The sequence below is a fragment of the Pristiophorus japonicus genome, chromosome 2 (assembly GCF_044704955.1).
Source record: "Pristiophorus japonicus isolate sPriJap1 chromosome 2, sPriJap1.hap1, whole genome shotgun sequence".
Taxonomy (NCBI): Eukaryota; Metazoa; Chordata; class Chondrichthyes; family Pristiophoridae; genus Pristiophorus; species Pristiophorus japonicus.
In genome coordinates this window covers 359,191,571-359,210,585 of record NC_091978.1, presented here as the reverse complement: position 1 = coordinate 359,210,585, position 19,015 = coordinate 359,191,571, and the positions used below count along the sequence as shown (strand labels likewise).

Sequence of the window (19,015 nt, the reverse complement as noted above, 5' to 3'; positions counted from 1 at the left end):
TTATTTCCGGCGTGGACGGCTTCTCGCCCATTCTCAAAACATCTAATTTACATTTTTGAAAATGGGCGTTGCCACGAGCAATATCAAATGGCGGTAGCATTAAAAAAATTTCTGTCCTTCTGCCGTAAAGTGTGGCCGTCCTTAGCAACGGCATGGCAACGCTCGATTCCCGCGATTCAGGAGATCAAGGATCATCATGACATGCGCAGAAGAGGAGAGAGAGAGAGAGGGAGCTCAGAGGCACTGAAAGCGTGTGTGGCTGTGGTGTGTGCTTGTTTGGCTGTTGTGGAAGGAACGACACAGATTCACCAGCAGCAAAAAGCCGATTGAGCATCAAGAACATAGTTGGCACCGAGTTTTTGTCCAACAAATAAGATATAACATGGAGGAGGCCCTGGAGCTGGTAGCCAGGAACACTGGTGGCAGAGGGCTCCCAGTGGTCCCAGAGCGCCGCACTGCACCCCAAAGTGATGCACCCCCATTGCCAACCACACATGAGAGCCAGCAGTCACCTCGGGACCATCCTCTCCCGTTCCGTCCAAGCAGCGCTTCGGCCGTCACCCCCCCCCCCCCCATGAAGCATCGCCTGAGGACCTCGTCGGTCAGGGGGGTGGGGGGAAGGGTTAGTTTGCACAGAAATACTGATGATTTCAGACTAATGTTCGGTTTAAATGTTTTTTATTTAACAAAACCTTGAAGCACATTGACTCAGATAGCTGCACCATTACATGCTGGTGATTCTTTAACATCAAAGAATATAATCACACTTGACTTCAATCAACTTAAACTTCAACTATCACCAAAGTGATGCCCACCATTGATATGAGCTGCATACCCAGCAATGTGTCAGCCTTGTAAATAACACCAATGTTCTTTCAGGCAAAGCGATCATTGATGAGCTCCTTACGTAAGGCTCTTGCAGCTATCATGCCACCATGGGTCCTTTCATGCGGTCTACAGTGGGGGGTAGGGCATGGCTTCAGCATCAGCCTGATTGGCCCGATGTCAGCGTCCACCTCTTCGTTCTCCTCTTCCTCTCTCTGATGAGGTGGACTATCAGACTCATCAGGCAATTCTTGTCCCCTCCTGATAGCCAAGTTGTGTAGCATGGAGCACACCACGAATTGAGCTATCTGCTCAGGGTGGTATTGGAGCTCGCCTCCTGAGTGATCCAGGCATCTAAAGCGCTGCTTCAGCATTCCAATGGTTTTCTCCACGACATTGCGAGTTGTTCTGTGGCTCTCGTGTCGCCTCTCGGCTTCAGTGTGGGTATAACACGGGTGGCGAGACCATATCCTTTGTCCCCATGCATCCAGCATTGACCTTATTGCTCATTGTTACAGTGCTCTCACGCAGGATGTGAGCATCATGGATGCTGCCCGTAAATTGAGCATTCGCTGCTAGCATAATTTGCTGGTGGTTGACAACCAGCTGGACATTCAGGGAGTGGAATCCCTTGCAGTTCCTGAAAACTTCAGCATCCTGAAAAGGTGCCTGCATCGCGATGTGCGAACAGTCTATTGCTCCCTGCACCTTGGGGAAGTTTGCAATTCTGGAGAATCCTAGAGCCCCCTCACTCTGTGCCTCCCTGGTCATAGGGAAGCTGATCAAGTCCCTCCTGTGTGCGTACAGGGCTTCAGTGACCTGTCTAATGCAGCGATGTGTGGCGTGCTGAGAAAGTCCGCAAATGCCGCCAGCTGTGGCCAGAAAAGAACCAGGTGTGTAGAATGACAGACAGTGCAGTTCTGATGGTGCTGGCAGGCTGCAGATCTGCCCTTATCAGCTGGCATACCTCAGTGATAACTTCTTTGTGGATGCGCAGTCTCCAAAGGCAGGTGGTGTTGGGCAAGTCGAGGTAAGACTGCTTCTCTTTGTACTTGTGGGGGGTGTAATGTCTTGTCCTCCTCGTCAGTCTGTCACATAATGCAGTGGAGCGTTCCTTCGGCGATGTATTTGGTCACCAAGTGGTTTTTGTGGGTGTTTTTTTGAGCGAACGATATTGTGGGCGATATGTATCCAAGGTTGTGAAATTGACAATGGGCGATCTCCATGGCCGCTAGTTTGGGTAAATAATACTACTTTACGACAAAAAACAGTGGCCGGGCATTAATATTGAATCTCGGTGTTAATTCCGTGCAGAAAGTAACGCTGGGCGATATTTTGGCCGTTGAAGTCGCCCATTCTGCTGATTCTGCCCCAAAAAAGTGGGCGGGCGGTAATATTTTTTCTCGGCGTTAAGCACACGGGGACAGTAATGCTCAGCGATAATTTTCTGAAAAATGCTTGCCAGTTTCCATTTTGTGCCAAAATGGGCGATATATGGGCGTTATACATCATTTCAGCGGTAAAGTGGCCGTTAAGCAGGCAAAAAAGTGCAGGTTCTAGCCCATGATCCCTTAAAGATCTCATTTACTGAATAGTTGTGATGCTGAACTGGTTTTATGTATATTGAAGAAGTCACATTTGGCATGATAACAGTCTAGACATGTTCCGGCACAAATGCATTAGAAGGATAGGCAGTTTGTCTTATTTTAGAATGCTAGCTTGAGAGCTAAATCCCATGGGACATGCAAGAGATTTTTATTTGAGGAATACTACACTATCAGAAAGTACTTTAACTTTTTCAGTATTTGCTATAAGTGTCCTGTTTTGAAGAGTCCGACAATAATACAGTGCAACATTTTAATTGAAAGGTTGCACTGTTTGTGAGTTCTATAGGTCACTTCATAAAATAGTGTTGGCTAAGTTTTATGCAACTTGCAAGATTATGAACACAAGCATTTTTCTGTCATGAAGCACGAGGGAAATTGAGAGTTCCATGTAGGTTTGGTTAGTTTCTCAAACAAACAAAATCTTGTATTCTGGTTACCTGTTTAATAAAAGGATATCTTTTGGTAAGCTTGTTAAAGGTGGACCCAACAAGTGCGCAAATTCTTTCAAAAAGTTGCGCCAAGCTAAAATTTGCCGCCTTGAGAAAAGAAGGAATGGGTGCTGTAAGTATTTCATCCTGTTACTGTATTTCTTTTATTCGTTCCGGGATGTGGGCAGCGCTGGCAATGTCAACATTTATTGCCCATCTCTAATTGTCCTTGAGAATTTGGTGGTGATCTGCCTTCTTGAACTGATGCAGTCCTTGTGGTGAAGGCACTCCCACAGTGCTGTTAGGGAGGGAGTTTCGGGATTTTGACTCCGCGACGATGAAGGAACTGCGACATATTTCCAAGTCAGGATGGTGTGCAACTTGGAGGACAATTTTCAGGTGATGGTGTTCCTATGCATCTGCTGCCCTTGTCCTTCTAGGTGGTAGAGGTCGCGGGTTTGGGAGGTGCTGCCGAAGAAGCCGTGGCAAGTTGCTACAATGCATCTTATAGATGGTAAACTAGCCACGGTGCGCCGATGGTGGAGGGAGTGAATGTTGAAGGTGGTGGATGGGGAGCCAATCAAGCGGGCTGCTTTGTCCTGGATGGTGTCACGCTTCTTGAGTGTTGGAGCTGCACTCATCCAGGAAATTGGAGAGTATTCCATCACACTCAGCCTCATCTTGCTGTGCCTATTATCACATCCCCATCACTCTGCCTTCCCTCCCCTACTTCTGCACATCTTTAGTCACACCAACTTACCTTGCACCTCCACCCATCTTCTCTCTCTGCATTATCTCATTTCCATCTCACTAGCCACCCCTCACACTCCTCCTCATCCTAATGCAAACATACCAACTAACAACAAACTACGATAGGCACTTGGGTGTTTTATGCAATGTTCATGTAAAGTTTCTGTTCATGTGGTGTCAAACATTGAAACCTCTATTTTCAACACTTTGCGTTCTTGGACAGATTTGTGTGCACCTTGGTAGTGAGTTGCAGTGAAGATTGAGACATAATGGTGCCCCCTGCAGTGGTGATGAGTGTGAAAGGAATGGCTTGGGCATTGTAGGAATGCTTTATGGTGTTGGTGTGGGGTGGTGCCAACCTGGCATGTCATGTGGCAGCCAAGTTGTATATACATCAAGTGAAGTAAATCTGGCCATAGTGAGGCTATCCCTGGCCTCCAGTGCAGCAATATGCTCAGGTGCTGAGGCCCTGTGTCTTGTGCAGCATCAGGTGATTGCGGAGAAGGTTGGTGGTGTTATTGGTGCTGCTGGTGTTGGAGCTGACTGTGGTGGGATTCTGAGGACCAAGCTGAGAGTTTCAAGGGCACTAATGCTGGTGGAATAGATTGCAGGTGAAGTAGAGATGACAGAAATGATCTGTTAATGGTAGGAGAGGTAATGTCAGACTGGACAGAGACGTGTAAAGGCTTGCAGCACAGTGGAAATGCAGTTTAGAGAAGCTGGTGGTTAAGGGAACATATCTCAATCAGCTGAGAGCTTAGATTTGACATTTGAAGCTGTCAACTCATCAGCTGATTCAATGGCAACTCACCTGCCTCGGCTTCACAGACAAGATTTAGGCGGGAAACTGGTCGGCGACCTGTCAAATCCAGAAAGCTGGGGTAAAAACATTGATAAGTGGCTGTAAACAAGCCATGAATAATTTTAATTGTATCCCCTGCTACTGTGTGTCGTGTCTGTTCAGCGATGACTGACTCGACATTTGGTAAAGGCGCATGGTGGTGGGCTGACAGCAGGGTCTCGACCGGCTGGGGGGGGGAAACACTTTCCCATTCGACCCACCACCAATCGAGCCCGCTGACCCCTCCACCCGCCCCCCCCCCCCCTGCAAAATCTAGCCTGTTGCATCTGGAAATCTGTATATTAAGTGACTGTCTGCGTTTGACTCACTGGCTCTCTGCGTGTTGTCTCTGTGTTTGAAGATGTTGCAATGGGTTTCTTCTCCCGGCTCTGTAACTTGGGTCAGTTGCTGAAGCCTCTGCAGAATACCACCGGTATCCACAACAGCCAGTTGCACGGATCCAGCATTGGCTTGGCTCCGTTTCTCAGTTCCAGTCTAGCCCCTAGCAACTGCAGAAGCTGCCAACACATTAATACTTCCATCATTCCAACAGAGCTAGAACTCCTTTTTTCTCGTTGCCCAAAATGAACCGTCTAGACACCCTCGAGCGTATTCTGCCAGTCAATAAGATCATTGCTGATCTCTGTCTTAACTTCATCCACCTTAGCCTTAACTCCATATCGTTATATACCTTTGGCTAGCAAAAATTTATTGATCTCTGATTTAAAATTATTAATTGAGCTAGCATCTACTGCTTTTTGTGGAACAGAGTTCCACACTTCTACCACCCCTTCCATGAAGAAGTATTTCCTAACTTCTCTCCTGAATGGCCTGGCTCTGATTTTAAGGTAATGTCTTCTTGTCCTAGATTCGCCCACCAGCAGAAAATACTTCTCTCTATCTACCCCATCAATTCTTTTTAATATACTAAAAACCTCAATCAAACCTCAATTAAGCTGGGTGGCAGTGTGAGCTGTGAAGAGGCTGCAGGGTGACTTGGGACAGATTAGGTGAGTGGGCAGATGCAGTATAATGTGGATAAGTGTGAGGTTATCCACTTTGGTGGCAAAAACAGGAAGGCAGATTATTATCTGAATGGTGACAGATTAGTAAAAGGGGAGGTACAATGAGACCTGGGTGTCATGGTTCATCTGTCATTGAAAGGCATACTGGCACAGCAGGCAGTAAAGAAAGCAAATGGCATGTTGGCCTTCATGGCGAGAGGATTTGAATATAGGAGCAGGGAGGTATTGCTGAAGTTGTACAGGGCCTTAGTGAGACCACACCTTGAGTATTGTGTGCAGTTTTGGTCTCCTAATCTGAGGAAGGACAGTCTTGCTATTGAGGGAGTGCAGCAAAGGTTCACCAGACTGATTCCCAGGATGGCAGGACTGACATATGAAGAAAGACTGGATCGACTAGGCTTATATTCACTGGAATTTAGAAGAATGAGAGGGGATCTCATAGAAGCATATAAAATTCTGACGGGATTGGACAGGTTAGATGCAGGAAGAATGTTCCCGATGTTGGGGAAGTCCAGAACCAGGGGTCACAGTTGAAGGATAAGGGGTAAGCCATATAGGACCGAGATGAGGAGAAACTTTTTCACCCAGAGAATTGTGAACATATGGAATTCTCTACCACAGAAAGTTGTGGAGTCCAGTTTGTTGGATATATTCAGAAGGGAGTTAGATGTTGCCCTTGGGGCTAAAGGGATCAGGGGGTATGAAGAGAAGGCAGGAGTGGGGTACTGAAGTTGCATGATCAGCCATGATAATATTGAATGGTGGTGCAGGCTCGAAGGTATTTCTATGTTTCTAAATCGCCCTATTGTCTTGCATATTCCAAGGAATACAAGCCAAGTTTATGTAATCTCCCCTTCTAATCTAACCCTTGGAGCCCTGGTAACACACTGGTGCATCTGTGTCACAACAGCAGCTTGCATTTATATAGCACCTTTAACGTAGTAAGACATCCCAAGACGCTTTACAGGAAGGTTATCAAACAAAATTTGACATGGAGCCACATAGCGATATTAGGACAGATGACCAAAAGCTTGGCCAAAGAAGTAGGTTTTAAGGAGCATCTTAAAGGAAGAGAGAGAGAGACGGAGAGGTTTAGGGAGAGAATGCCAGAGCTTAGGGCTGAGGTAGATGAAAGCACCGCTGCCAATGGTGGAGTGATTAAAATGGGGGTTGCATTCCTTCCAAGGCCAATATATCCTTTTTAAGATGCAGTGCCCAGAATTGTACAAAGTACTCCAGATGTGTTATAAAGGCCAACATTCCATTAGCCTTTTTGATCATTTTTTGTAACTGCCAACTACATTTTAGTAATCTTTATACATGGATCACTAAATCTCTTGCAACTCCACTATTCCTAATTTATCACTATTTAGATACTACATGAACATGAGCACTCTAATCCTCTCGAAACTGATTGTCCTGCAACAGATTTTGAAAATTATTACAATCTTGATGTGTTTCTTTTTAAAAAAAAAAGAAAGTGCTGTTTACGGTTTCAGAAAACGCTTTAGAAAACTATCTTGTACGATTTACTGTTTTTGCAGATGCAAAATCGACTGGCAGTAATGCTATGCAACCTTAAACCAGCTAAAATGCGGGGAGTGGTCTCGCAAGCTATGGTGATGTGTGCAAGCTCACCAGAGAAAGTTGAAATCTTGGACCCTCCGAGTGATGCTGTGCCTGGAGACCGAGTAACCTTTGAGGGTTATCCTGGTAAGTAGCTGATTTATCTGATCGTAATACGCAATCTTAATTTAATGCTTGACAAAAAAGATTGTGACTGAACGAATCATGTGTGAACCTGTGCTAGGTAGATAGCCCATACATTGGCAGGCCTTGATTGATCCGTGACTAGAATCAGAATTTTAATTTTTGATGTAGGGTTACATTCAACATACTGCCTTCAGATTGACCAACAGATGTCATTCTGGTCACAGTCAATTTGAAAGTAAATTTTCCACGCATCAATTTGGAATGGCCATATGCAAAACTGAGCTGCAGAAGTAAATATTTGGTAACGGAGTGGCCCACTGCAGCCAATATATATCTTGACATCTGTGAATTATAATTATGCTCAGGAAGGAAACTGGAATTACAATTTCCAGAGCAGGTCTAGATACAAAAATGCAGAGGAGCCATACTGATGTACTTCAGTTGCTTTGAGTAACGATCTTACAGTTTGGGCTTTTTAATCAACAGAGGCCCCAACCTGAATCCCTGTGGAATTGCTCTACCAACTAGTTTCCAATACCTCCCCACACACCACCTCTCTGCTGTCTACTTTCTAGCCACAAAGCAATCCAGCCTAATAATTGCCACCTATCCCACAGACACACTTTACATAAGAACATAAGAAATAGGAGCAGGAGTAGGCCATACAACCCCTCGAGCCTGCTCCGCCATTTAATACGATCATGGTTGATCCGATCACAGAATAGGGTCCACTTCCCTTCCCGATCCCCATCACCCCTTATTCCCTTATCATTTAAGAAACTGTCTATTTCTGTCTTAAATTTATTCAATGTTCCAGCTTCCACAGCTCTCTGAGGCAGCGAATTCTACAGATCCACAACCCTCAGAAAAGATATTTCTCCTCATCTCAGTTTTAAATGGGCAGCCCCTTATTCTAAGATTATGACCTCTAGTTCTAATCTCCCCTATCAGTGGAAACATCCTCTCTGCATCCACCCTGTCAAGCCCCCTCATAATCTTATACGTTTCGATAAGATCACCTGAATTCCAATGAGTAGAGGCCCAACCTACTCAACCTTTCCTCATAAGTCAACCCCCTCATCTCTGGAATCAACCTAGTGAACCTTCTCTGAACTGCCTCCAAAGCAAGCATATCCTTTTGTAAATATGGAAAACAAAACTGCGTGCAGTATTCCAGGTGTGGCCTCACCAATACCCTGTACAACTGTAGCAAGACTTCCCTGCTTTTATACTCAATCCCCTTTGCAATAAAGGCCACGATTCCATTGGCCTTCCTGATCATTTGTGTACCTGCATACTAACCTTTTGTGTTTCATGCACAAGCTTCATACATTAGGAATTAGTGAATGGATGTTTTTCTAAGAATAGGCATAGATGTGTTCTGGGAACTGAAACCTGAAACCAGTTAATCGTATGTATGGAAACTTGCATATACTTGAGCTTCAGGCATCTCACATAGATAGGCACACAGACTGTGTAATGAGCCTAGATTAATAAACGATCTCCTCGTAAAGGATCCTCTAGGAATGAGTGACCATAGCAAAGTTGAATTTCAAATTCAGTTGGTGGGTGAGAAACTTGGATCTCAAACCAGTGTCCTAAGCTTAAAACAAGGGAGACTACAAAGGTATGAAGACAGAGTTGGCTAAAGTGGACTGGGAAAACAGATTAAAGTGTGGGACAGTTGATGAGCAGTGGCAGACATTTAAGGAGATATTTCATAACTCTCAACAAAAATATATTCCAATGAGATGGAAAGACTAAGAGAAGGGATAACCATCCGTGGCTAACTAAGGAAATATGGGACGGTATCAAATTGAAAACAAAGGCATACAATGTGGCAAAGACTAGTGGGAGGCTAGAGGATTGGGAAACTTTTAAAAGCCAGCAAAGAACGACTAAATAATAGAGGGAAGATAGATTATGAAAGCAAACTAGCACAAAATATAAAAACAGATACTAAGAGTTTTGTAAAGGTACATAAAAAGGAAAAGAGTAGCTAAAGTAAATATTGATCCTTTAGAGGATGAGACTGAAATTAATAATGGGGAACAGGGAAGTGGCAGAGATTTGAACAAATATTTTGTATCGGCCTTCAAGGTAGAAGACACTAAAAACATCCCAAAAGTGGATAATCAGGGGGCTATAGTGATGGAGGAACTTAATACAATCACTATCACTAAAGAAGTAGTACTCAGTAAAATAATGGGACTAAAGGCTTGCATCTAGTGTCTTAAAAGAAGTGGCTGCAGAGATAGTGGATGCATTGGTTGCTGCAGTAGAGGGATCTGGGGGTCCTTGTGCATGAAACACAAAAAGTTTGCATGCAGGTACAGCAAGTAATCAGGAAGGCAAATGGAATGTTGGCCTTTATTGCAAGGGGGATAGAGTATAAAAGCAGAAGTCCTGCTACAACTGTACAGTGTATTGGTGAGGCCACACCTAGCTTACAGTTTTGGTCTCCATATTTTAGGAAGGATATTACTTGCATTGGAGGCTGTTCAGAGAAGGTTCACTCGATTGATTCCGGCAATGAGGAGGTTGACTTATGAAGATAGGTTGGGCCTATACTCATTGGAGTTCGTGATCTTATTGAAATATATAAGATAATGAGGAGGCTCGACAAGGTGGATGCAGGGAGGATATTTCCACTCACGGGAAACTTAAAATAGGTGGCCTAGTCTCGGAATAAGGGCCCACCCATTTAATACTGACTTGAGGAGGAATTTCTTCTCGGGGTTGTAAATCTGTGGAATTCTCTGCCCCAGAGAGCTGTGGAGGCTGGGTCATTGAATATATTTAAGGTGGAGATAGACAGATTTTTGAGCGATAAGGGAATAAAGGCTTATGGGGAGTGGGCAAGGAAGTGGAGCTGAGTTCAAGATCACATCAGCCATGATCTTATTAAGTGGCAGAGCAGGCTTGAGGGGTCAAATGGCCTACTCCTGCTATTTTTTTATGTTTATGTTCTTATAGTCCTCTGATGGAAAACATTGTTTCAGGCATTTCAAACACATTAAATACTCTTAGTAAGCACTTTTCTAAGCATGCAAAAGAATAGAGAGGATGGGACCCCTGTGGGATGGTCCAATAGTGGAGGATGGACATATGACTGAGATTAAATACTTTCCATTAGTTTTCACAAACGGTGGCAGTGAGAACATGTATGCACTAGAGATGGGTATGGGACAATTGTTAGAGATAAGTGTATCAAGAAATTGCTTCTGTAAAAATTAAATGTGAATAAGTCACCTGCCACTGATGAATGGACCCGAGACTTGAAAGCAGTCAGAAAGGAGCGGAGTCTGTGGCTACAATTTTTCAGTCCTCCTTAAATATACAAATTTTGCCATTGGACTGGAGAGAAACTAATGTAACATCTTTGTGCAAGAACGGAGAGAAGATTAAACCATATAACTATAGACTAGTCAGTCTAATGTCAGTTGCAGACAAAATCTTAAGAGTCCATAATTTGAGGTAAAATTAATGAACATTTAGAAATACATGTGTTAATCAAGGATGACAATGTTTGACCAATTTAATTCATTTTTATTTTGAAGAAGTGACAGATTGAATACATAAAGGATTGCAGTAGTTGCAGTGTATGTGGATTTTCAGAGGCATTCAATAAGTTGTCTCATAACAGGCTAGTTACAAAGATTTCAGCCTATGTGATTAGAGGAAATGTAGCAGCATGAATAGAAAGTTGGTTGACTGTTGGGTAACAAGGTTTTAGTAAGTGGTTTATTCCTCAGATTGGAGAAAGGTTGGCAGTGAAGTGCCTCACGAGTCAATGCTCGGTCCACTTTTATTCTCAGTATATATAGATGCCTTGGCATAGGGAGGAAAATCTCTAAATTTACCGATGATGAGAAGTTAAGAGATTTGGCAAACAGAGAGGAGGCCTGTAAAAGGCTTTTGGAAGACACAGAGCGGTTAATAGAATGGGAGGACAGTTTAACATGGAGAAATGTGAGGAAATACAAGGAATGACACATATACTAAATGGAAAGTGCTGAAGGGTTTGGATGAACAAAGAAATCTATGGATTCAAATTTCTAATTCCCCAAAAGTGAGAGTATTGGTAGAAAAAGCCAACAGCATTTGGGGTATGACAAATAATGGCAGAGAGTAAAGAAGTAATGATAAATTTATACAAAACATTGGTCAGGCCACAGATATAGTTCTGCGTGCAGCTTTGTGCACCCCATTGTAGAAAGGACATAAAACCCATAATTAAATCTGCAAACTATTTCTTCATGCATTTCTTGTATGTCATTTTTGGGGGTCGGAGAGAAACTTGACTACTAAAGAAATTGATGGAATTGAAGATTCAGGGCAATTCAGATAGTTGATTAACTTCAGCATGCTCATGTTTGCATGTCCAAATTGTGGATTTCTTGCACATACTCTCAATACTGCTACTGGCTCCCAATTCAGGCAGCAATCAAATGGGCCACCAGTTGGAAACTTCTGGAGCTCTGAAGTTGATGCTGCAAAATTCATTTCATAATCTAGCTCAAGGCTGAAAATCAGAAGACAATAGCAGGCACCTAATTACTGTGGTACGTTAGTGCAGTAATATCGGAATCATCCGCCTAGATGTAGATAAGGCATTTGAATAGAATCGCCTACTACACGGCCTCAAGAAAATGGCTTTTGCAGAGGTGCATTCAACCAAAGTGAGTATCCATATTGGAATGATGAGCTTCTACCCAAGAGTAGAAAAGTACCAATCAATCTGGGCCAGTATTCTGGAGACCTGTTCAATGTTTCTCACCCATCAAGTACTCTCCTATAGAGGGAGGAGCAATATGACATGAGTAGTAAGATGGGAAAATGAACCAATCCAACTAAACTGCTAGACAATATAGAATGTGGCCTGGCCTATCAGCTTCCTATGATCATCCGTCTTATCGTCTTATACAGGTTAATCACCTTCACCGTGCATTATTCAGTGCCTATATATAATATCACAATCTTCATTTGTCTCTTCTATGACTTCCTTCACCTATAGACCTGCTTCTAAAGATTTGTATCTGTACCCTTAGATTTCTGTGTTCTTCCACGCCACTTTAAATTTCAGCATTTAGGATATATTGCCATTCATTGGGCTCAATTTTCCCCATTGATTTGCGGCGTTTTTTTGACGCAAGTTTAAAAAAAATTAAAGTTTCTGCAAGGAATGTGCACCGGCGTAACTCAGTAACGATTTTTTTTAGGTTCTTTTTTTTGCATCATAGGGGCGTAACCTGATGTCTGCGCCAGTTTTTGTCAATTATGAGAGTTTACCCCTAAAAAAATTTCTCCTAGGTCGGCGTATGTGACCACTCCAGAAAAACCTTCTGGTGAGTTAAGAAAAAGCAGCATGCATTGAAAAATTGGCGCAGAAAGACGCCATTGTTTTTCAGCCAGCGAAGTTTTGGAGGGAGTCAAGAAGACTTAAATATGCATAATAATTTTTTTTTTACCTTATAACACAGTAGATCGAAGTTTGATGCAATTCTGTAAGCTTTCATATTTTTTCAACTGACACGCCACCACCGAACGTCTGCAAACAGGGCTGGAGGGTCAGAGGGTCGGCCGGCAGAATCGGTCCCGCGCCCGGATACTAGCTTGGGGCTCAACTGCAAAAGAAGCCTGTGGGGGTGTGGGATGGGGGAGGCAGGTGAAGGTGTGAGGACTGTGGAAGGAGATGGGAAGGCATCAGAAACCTGCACTACCCGTCAAACCAAGCCCGGGTGGGTGGGTGGGGGGCTGTGGAAGGCAATCGGAAGGCATCACAAGACTCAACTACACATCAAATGTAGCTTTGGTGGGGGGGTTCCCGATCACTGCTCAGATCTGGGTGTGGTCTATACAGACCTGTGGGGAGGGAGAACAAAGAACCTTGTCCAGCCTGCCTGCCGTTTTGAGCTTCTTGCAAAGGTAACATTTAAGCATGGGGGCAATACTGACAATGCCATACCTTGGTGCAAGCCTTTTGCATGATGGTGCTGCGGAGGAGACAATTGATCCGACATCATCGCATGAGGAACCTCAAAGGCTGTGGGGTGATGGGCAGGAGGCCTTACCTACGTCGGGTATATCGAGACATGCGTTCGTACCTGCACCTGAGTGATGCAGACTGTGCCAGAAAGCTGCGTTTTCACAAAGAAGTTGTAACTGAGATCTGTGAATTGAAAAAAAGTAGACTTGGAACCTAGAAGTGTCAGGACGACTGCTTTGTCAGTTGAAATGAAGATTACAGCTGCACTTTCATTCTATGCATCCGGATTGTTCCAAGCTACAACTGGGGATGTGTGCACCATTTCTCAACATGCAACACATGTCTGCATTCGGCAGGTGACTGCTGCACTATATGCCCGGAGGATGACCACATAAAGCTCCCCATGACTGCCCAGACAATGCGTGACAGGGCTGTGGGCTTCTCCAGGTTTGCTGGCTTCCCAAAGGTACAGGGCTGCATTGATTTACCCATATCGCCTTGCGAGCACCTTTGGAGGATTCCGAGATGTACAGGAACAGAAAAGGATTCCACTCCACTATTGTGCAGCTCTTGTGTGACGACATGCATCGCATCATGTCAGTTGGGGCAAGATACCCCAGGAGCACCCATGATGCGTTCATCCATGCGAGAGCATTATATCTGCAATGTTTCAGCAGCAGCCAGAAGGGCAGAGCTAGCTGCTGGGGGACAAAGGGTACGGCCTCGCCACCTGGCTAATGACGGCCGGACGGAAGCTGACCAGGAATACAACATGTTGCACATTGCGACGCACAGCATCATAGAGAGGACCATTAGCATCTTGAAATAGTGTATCCGATGCCTGGACCATCCCGGAGGCTACTTGCTATACGCCCCTGAGATTGTCGGTCAGTTCACTGTTGTGTGCTGCATAACTTAGCCATCATGACTCAGCAGCAGATGGTAGTGGAAGACCCACCTGAGGTGAATTGGCTGATAATGATGATGATGCAGATGACGACGAGGACGAGGAAGCCATGTAACTACCTGAACCTGGAGCACGAGGGCGGAGGAAGGCGGCCTGTCGTGCCCCTTTAACGATCGCTCGAGCCTTGCGCCAGCAGCTCATCTGTGAATGCTTTGCTGCCTGAAGGCTCAGCAGGAACTATTCCACATGGACCATGTTTACTGTTTGGACCTGTTCCGTAATGTTGTGTTAATGGAACAAATGATGGAAATAATTCTTGTTTACTTCAAAAGTTGTGTTAATAATGGAACAAATAATGTAAATGATTCAGTTATAATGTAAAATATATTTTATTCAGAAGTTTAACAAATATTTGTACGTAACTTAACTTTAATAAACACATTGTGTAAACTTTAAAATTTTCACGATCACTAAGATCACATAAGAACTTTAAGATCATTTACTAACTTTTAAATTTACATAACTTACAAAAAACTTTTAATTTGAGAACAGCTACAATAGTAACAACAATAATAACAACAGCCAACAAAGGCTGCATCCATCTCTCCTCCACCTTTATTCTAAGACCGCTCGCTGCGCTTGGTCTTGGTGACTCCACCACCCCTGCCCGCAGACGGTGATGCAGCGTTTCTCGGGTTGGTACTAAGCTTTTATACTTTAGAACATCTCGGGTAATGTGCATTTCTTGATGTGGCGGGGGGGTGGGGGGCAGGTAGTAATGTGGAAGGCCCGGCATGGGCCTCTTCAGAGGCTAGGGGGTGGGGGGGTGGAGTAGGCGGGCAGTTGATTCTGTCAACGGGCGCGGGGTCTAGGCGTGTTCCCTTATTGCAGCAGCTAACTCCAACATTCCCTCCCTCGTGCCATGACAGTGTCTCAACTCCCTCCAACATTCCCTCCCTCATGTTCGCCGCCAGTGTCTCAGCTACCGGTGACATGCCCTCCCTCATGTTGAGCAACAGTGTTTGAACTACCTGTGACATTCCCTCCCTCGTGTGCACCGACATTGTATCAGCTGACTGAGATATTCCCTCCCTCATGTTCCCAGACAGCATTCCCATTTCTCGTGAGAGTGTTGTTACTTCTCCCGACAGTCCCGATACCTCATCACCCACCCCACTGATGGTGTCCAGGAATGATTGCATAAGGTCAATGATCTCCGCATTCATTGCCATTATCTGAACCATATCTGTTACATCCTGCACCTCAGGAGAGCGTGGTCGAGCTCTTCTTACCCTGGGTGTGGCTTGCAGCATCCCAGTGGGACTCGCAGCCTGGGACGGTGGGGCCCCGGGTGTGCCTCGCTGCATCCTAGTGGGACCCGCAGCCTGGGACAGTGGGGCCCTGGGTGTGCCTCGCTGCATCCCACTGGATTCCCCAGCCTCGGACAGTGGGAAACCATGGACTGTCCCAACACTTGTACCACTCAGGAAAGGGGCTGGCACCTCAATGGGCAGCACCTGCACCTACAGAGTGAGTACAACAGTGGGGCTTATCCATCCCCTCCCCATCATTCCCAATACTCTTGCTCTGGAAGGTGGGATTAGAAGATGTTCTCCTCTTCAGGCTCGTGCTCGTCTGAATCATCTTCCGCATTATCAGGGTTGGCCTCAAATCCTGCAAAATATAACACAACAGACAAATGGTTAGCAGCAGAGGAGGGGTCAGGGTGGGTGGCATGAGTAGGCTCATGCAGTGCAGGCAGCAAGCTGATTTGAAGGACCACGATGAATGATAGCACATTGCATCAATCGAAGCATAGCTGACTGAGACATCCCCATGAACCGAAGCATGGCTAGCCCACGCAGTACTTAACATTTTGGAAAGCTAGACTGTGGAATTTGCAGGACTTGCCCTGTTCCTTGAGTGTGGGCCCAGCTTGTCCAGTGGTGGTTGCTTTTCTCCAGGCAGGACCCATCAAAGCAGCGACCCTCTCTTCCAGGGGTGTCAGTGGCTGCAGATTTGCCGGGCCTCCTCCTGTTCGAGTTCTTTCTTGTTTGTAGTGTGCCACTTTCTTCTGCATAGATGAAAATATAACTTTTTAGAAAGGATGTCTTTCTGCTAGGTGGGACATACACAGATGGTCACATTTACAATTGCAATTCCATTGAAAAATGAAAATATTACTTACACTAACTACTTGACCAAGGTCCAACCACTTTTTGCACTGGTCGGCAGACCTCTGGGTGGTCACCATTGCACAGTAATCTTCTGCAAGTTGGTTCCAGCGTTTCTTCATTTCTTTGCGTGAAACTTTTCTGTGACCTCTGCTGGTGTCCAGCTCGTGCCATCTGGCCTCAATTACAGTAACTAGTGCCTCCACTTCATCCTGTAAGAAATACTTGGTCCTTGCGCTGCGTTGCATCTTGTATTGCAGCTCCTATTTTTCCAATGATAATTAAAGTTCTCAAACAACTGGCTCTTTAAAAATAGCCGACGGACCGGGAGCTGTACTGCGCATGTGCGCCCATAGGCATAACGTCATAAACTTCCTTTTTTTCCCCCCGCGCATGCGCAGAAGGGGCGGCATCGTTTTTCTGGCACAGATAGTAAGCTCCATGTCCCCCCCAGGCTACAGGACCGGCTGCACGGTGGCAATTTTGAAAAATAGAGCGGGGCTTGGCACATTTATTTTTAGAGTAGTTCTGACCTCGAAAAATGACATAACTTTAGCAATACGCCAAAAATTGGCTTTGGGCAAAATTGAGCCCATAATTTTGTCCATGTTGAGCTACAATAACAATCGCCACAGCAATAATTTAGGACCTAAATAATGTTTTGTTAAATGTGATGAGCATCTACACACTGTTGAGTTTAATATCATGTGAAATGTTGGCACTATTTCTTCCTGCTGTAGCCAGTAAATGAACCAGTAGTCTGTGTGTGCTCCTTTCCATTGTATCTTTAACTCTTAATGTATTTTATATTCCTTCTCTTCAGGTGAACCTGACAAGGAGCTAAATCCAAAGAAGAAAACATGGGATCAAATTCAGCCTGACCTCAGCACAAATGCAGAGTATGTTGCCACGTACAAAGGCACGCCATTTGAGGTGAAAGGAAAGGGAGTTTGCAAGGCTCAGACAATGGCCAACAGTGGAATCAAATAACTTTTATGTCACTAATGTGGTAATGAGAGTCTAATATTGCAAAGAGCACAATAAATACTTGAAAACATTAAGTAGCTGTGAATTATTCATTTTTGTGTGTACTTGAAAAGATATGTTTGTATGGTGTGATTTATTTTGCATCCAACAAATACCGTGACATTGTATAACTAAAGTATTGTACAGCATAATCATTCTAAAATCTATTTTGAATCAACTTTTTTCAATGAGATCAATGTCCGGTATAACACTATCATTATCTGGCTTTAAAAGTCTATTGTCTGTGCTCTAGTTATATGAGAAATAATTTTGCTGCCTGCCTCAGCTGCAGAAAAGACCATTGTTTTTTTCAGATAATGCATGAAGAGAGTGACTGACTTCCATGCCCAATATTTATTCAAAATGTGACTTCCTTTATCCAGTAGATTTGTTTTTAATCTATAAAGAGAATTCAATTGCATTATTCCTGCCAATACTTTAAAAAATTGCTTCACCCACATTCGTTTGCAGAACTTAATCAAAACTATCATCATGTGGCCATCGGTAAACAAATGTAAATTCAGTTTGCAAAATATTTTAGAATCCACATGTGGGAGAAATGCTTTATAATATTGGCAACTGTTGATTTTGCTATATTTCCACTGTCATTTTTTAAACAATACACCTTTAAATATTTTAACAGATTTGACCACCAAGACCAGCTGATATTAGATTAAACCAATTAATTAACCACAATCAAACAAACATTTTGCACTGTTCGTTCTGTTTCTAAGCCAGACAATGTGGCATCATTTTCTCCCTTTTCAAAATCAGTCAGTTACAAAAAATTAGAATTGATTTCCACATCCATTTTTCTGTACATTTGATTTAAAGCCATTGATTTGAAAATTTAAATAGTGAATAATAATGATTGGACCCAACTTTAATTATTAATTGACCCCATCTTTACTCTGTCCTGTGGTATTTTGGCAAAAGATATTCCAATGTTTCTGACACTGCAGCAAATAAGGCACAAAATAAAGCAAAATGACTTTCACCAAGACATTTTAAAACTGTTGTCTCTACTCTCTTTTCACTGTCAAAATAAGGAGACTTTCATCCCATTGGTCTACACTGGACTTAAACCTAGACTCGGAGATGAAAGGATAGCCTCCTAAACTACTGCACCACACTGTTCCTTTTTTTGGGGGGCTCTGTAACCTATAATGAATTCCCTCTAAACCAGTACCCGTGATGGTGCTGAATGTTCAGAAGGGCAGGACACTAATTCTAGTTACTCCACTTTTTCATTCTACGTTCTATACCCTTTATGGCATATACATGTGCTGCGGAAACAGATGCATGTGAATATATATATATATGTGTATATATATATATATTTGTGGGTAAAGATGTAGAGGAAATACAGCAGCACGTGCATGCTATGATGGGGATGGGTATAAAACACTTTCTATTTGAACTAGGAAAAAGAGGATAGTCAGGAGCAACGTTGGCCCCATAAAAACTGAAAGCGGTAATATTGTCAATAATAAGGACATGGTGGACATATTGAATAATTACTTTGCATCAGTATTTACAATAGAAGAAGAGATTGCATGCTGGAAATCCCAAGGAAACTAATATTGAATCAGGGACAGAGATTCAATAAAATTAATGTAATTAAAATAATAGTAATGAAGAAAATAATGGCACTAAATTGTGACAAATCCCCAGGGCCAGATGGTTTCCATCCCAGGGTTTTAAGGAAGTTGGTGCACACATTGCAGATA

General features: G+C 43.8%; 1 protein-coding gene across 2 annotated transcripts in view; it reads left to right on the top strand.

Annotated features, from left to right (window-relative positions):
- The window catches only part of aimp1a (aminoacyl tRNA synthetase complex interacting multifunctional protein 1a), a 61,914-nt gene extending 44,594 nt beyond the window's left edge, over positions 1 to 17,320 (top strand). For both annotated transcript variants that reach the window (XM_070872588.1, XM_070872587.1), the window contains exons 6-7: positions 7,021 to 7,189; positions 17,083 to 17,320. In XM_070872588.1, coding sequence (XP_070728689.1) covers positions 7,021 to 7,189; positions 17,083 to 17,249 — 336 coding nt within the window. In that variant the 3' untranslated portion in view covers positions 17,250 to 17,320. The remainder of the gene's footprint in view (positions 1 to 7,020; positions 7,190 to 17,082) is intronic.
- Positions 17,321 to 19,015: the final 1,695 nt, after the last annotated feature.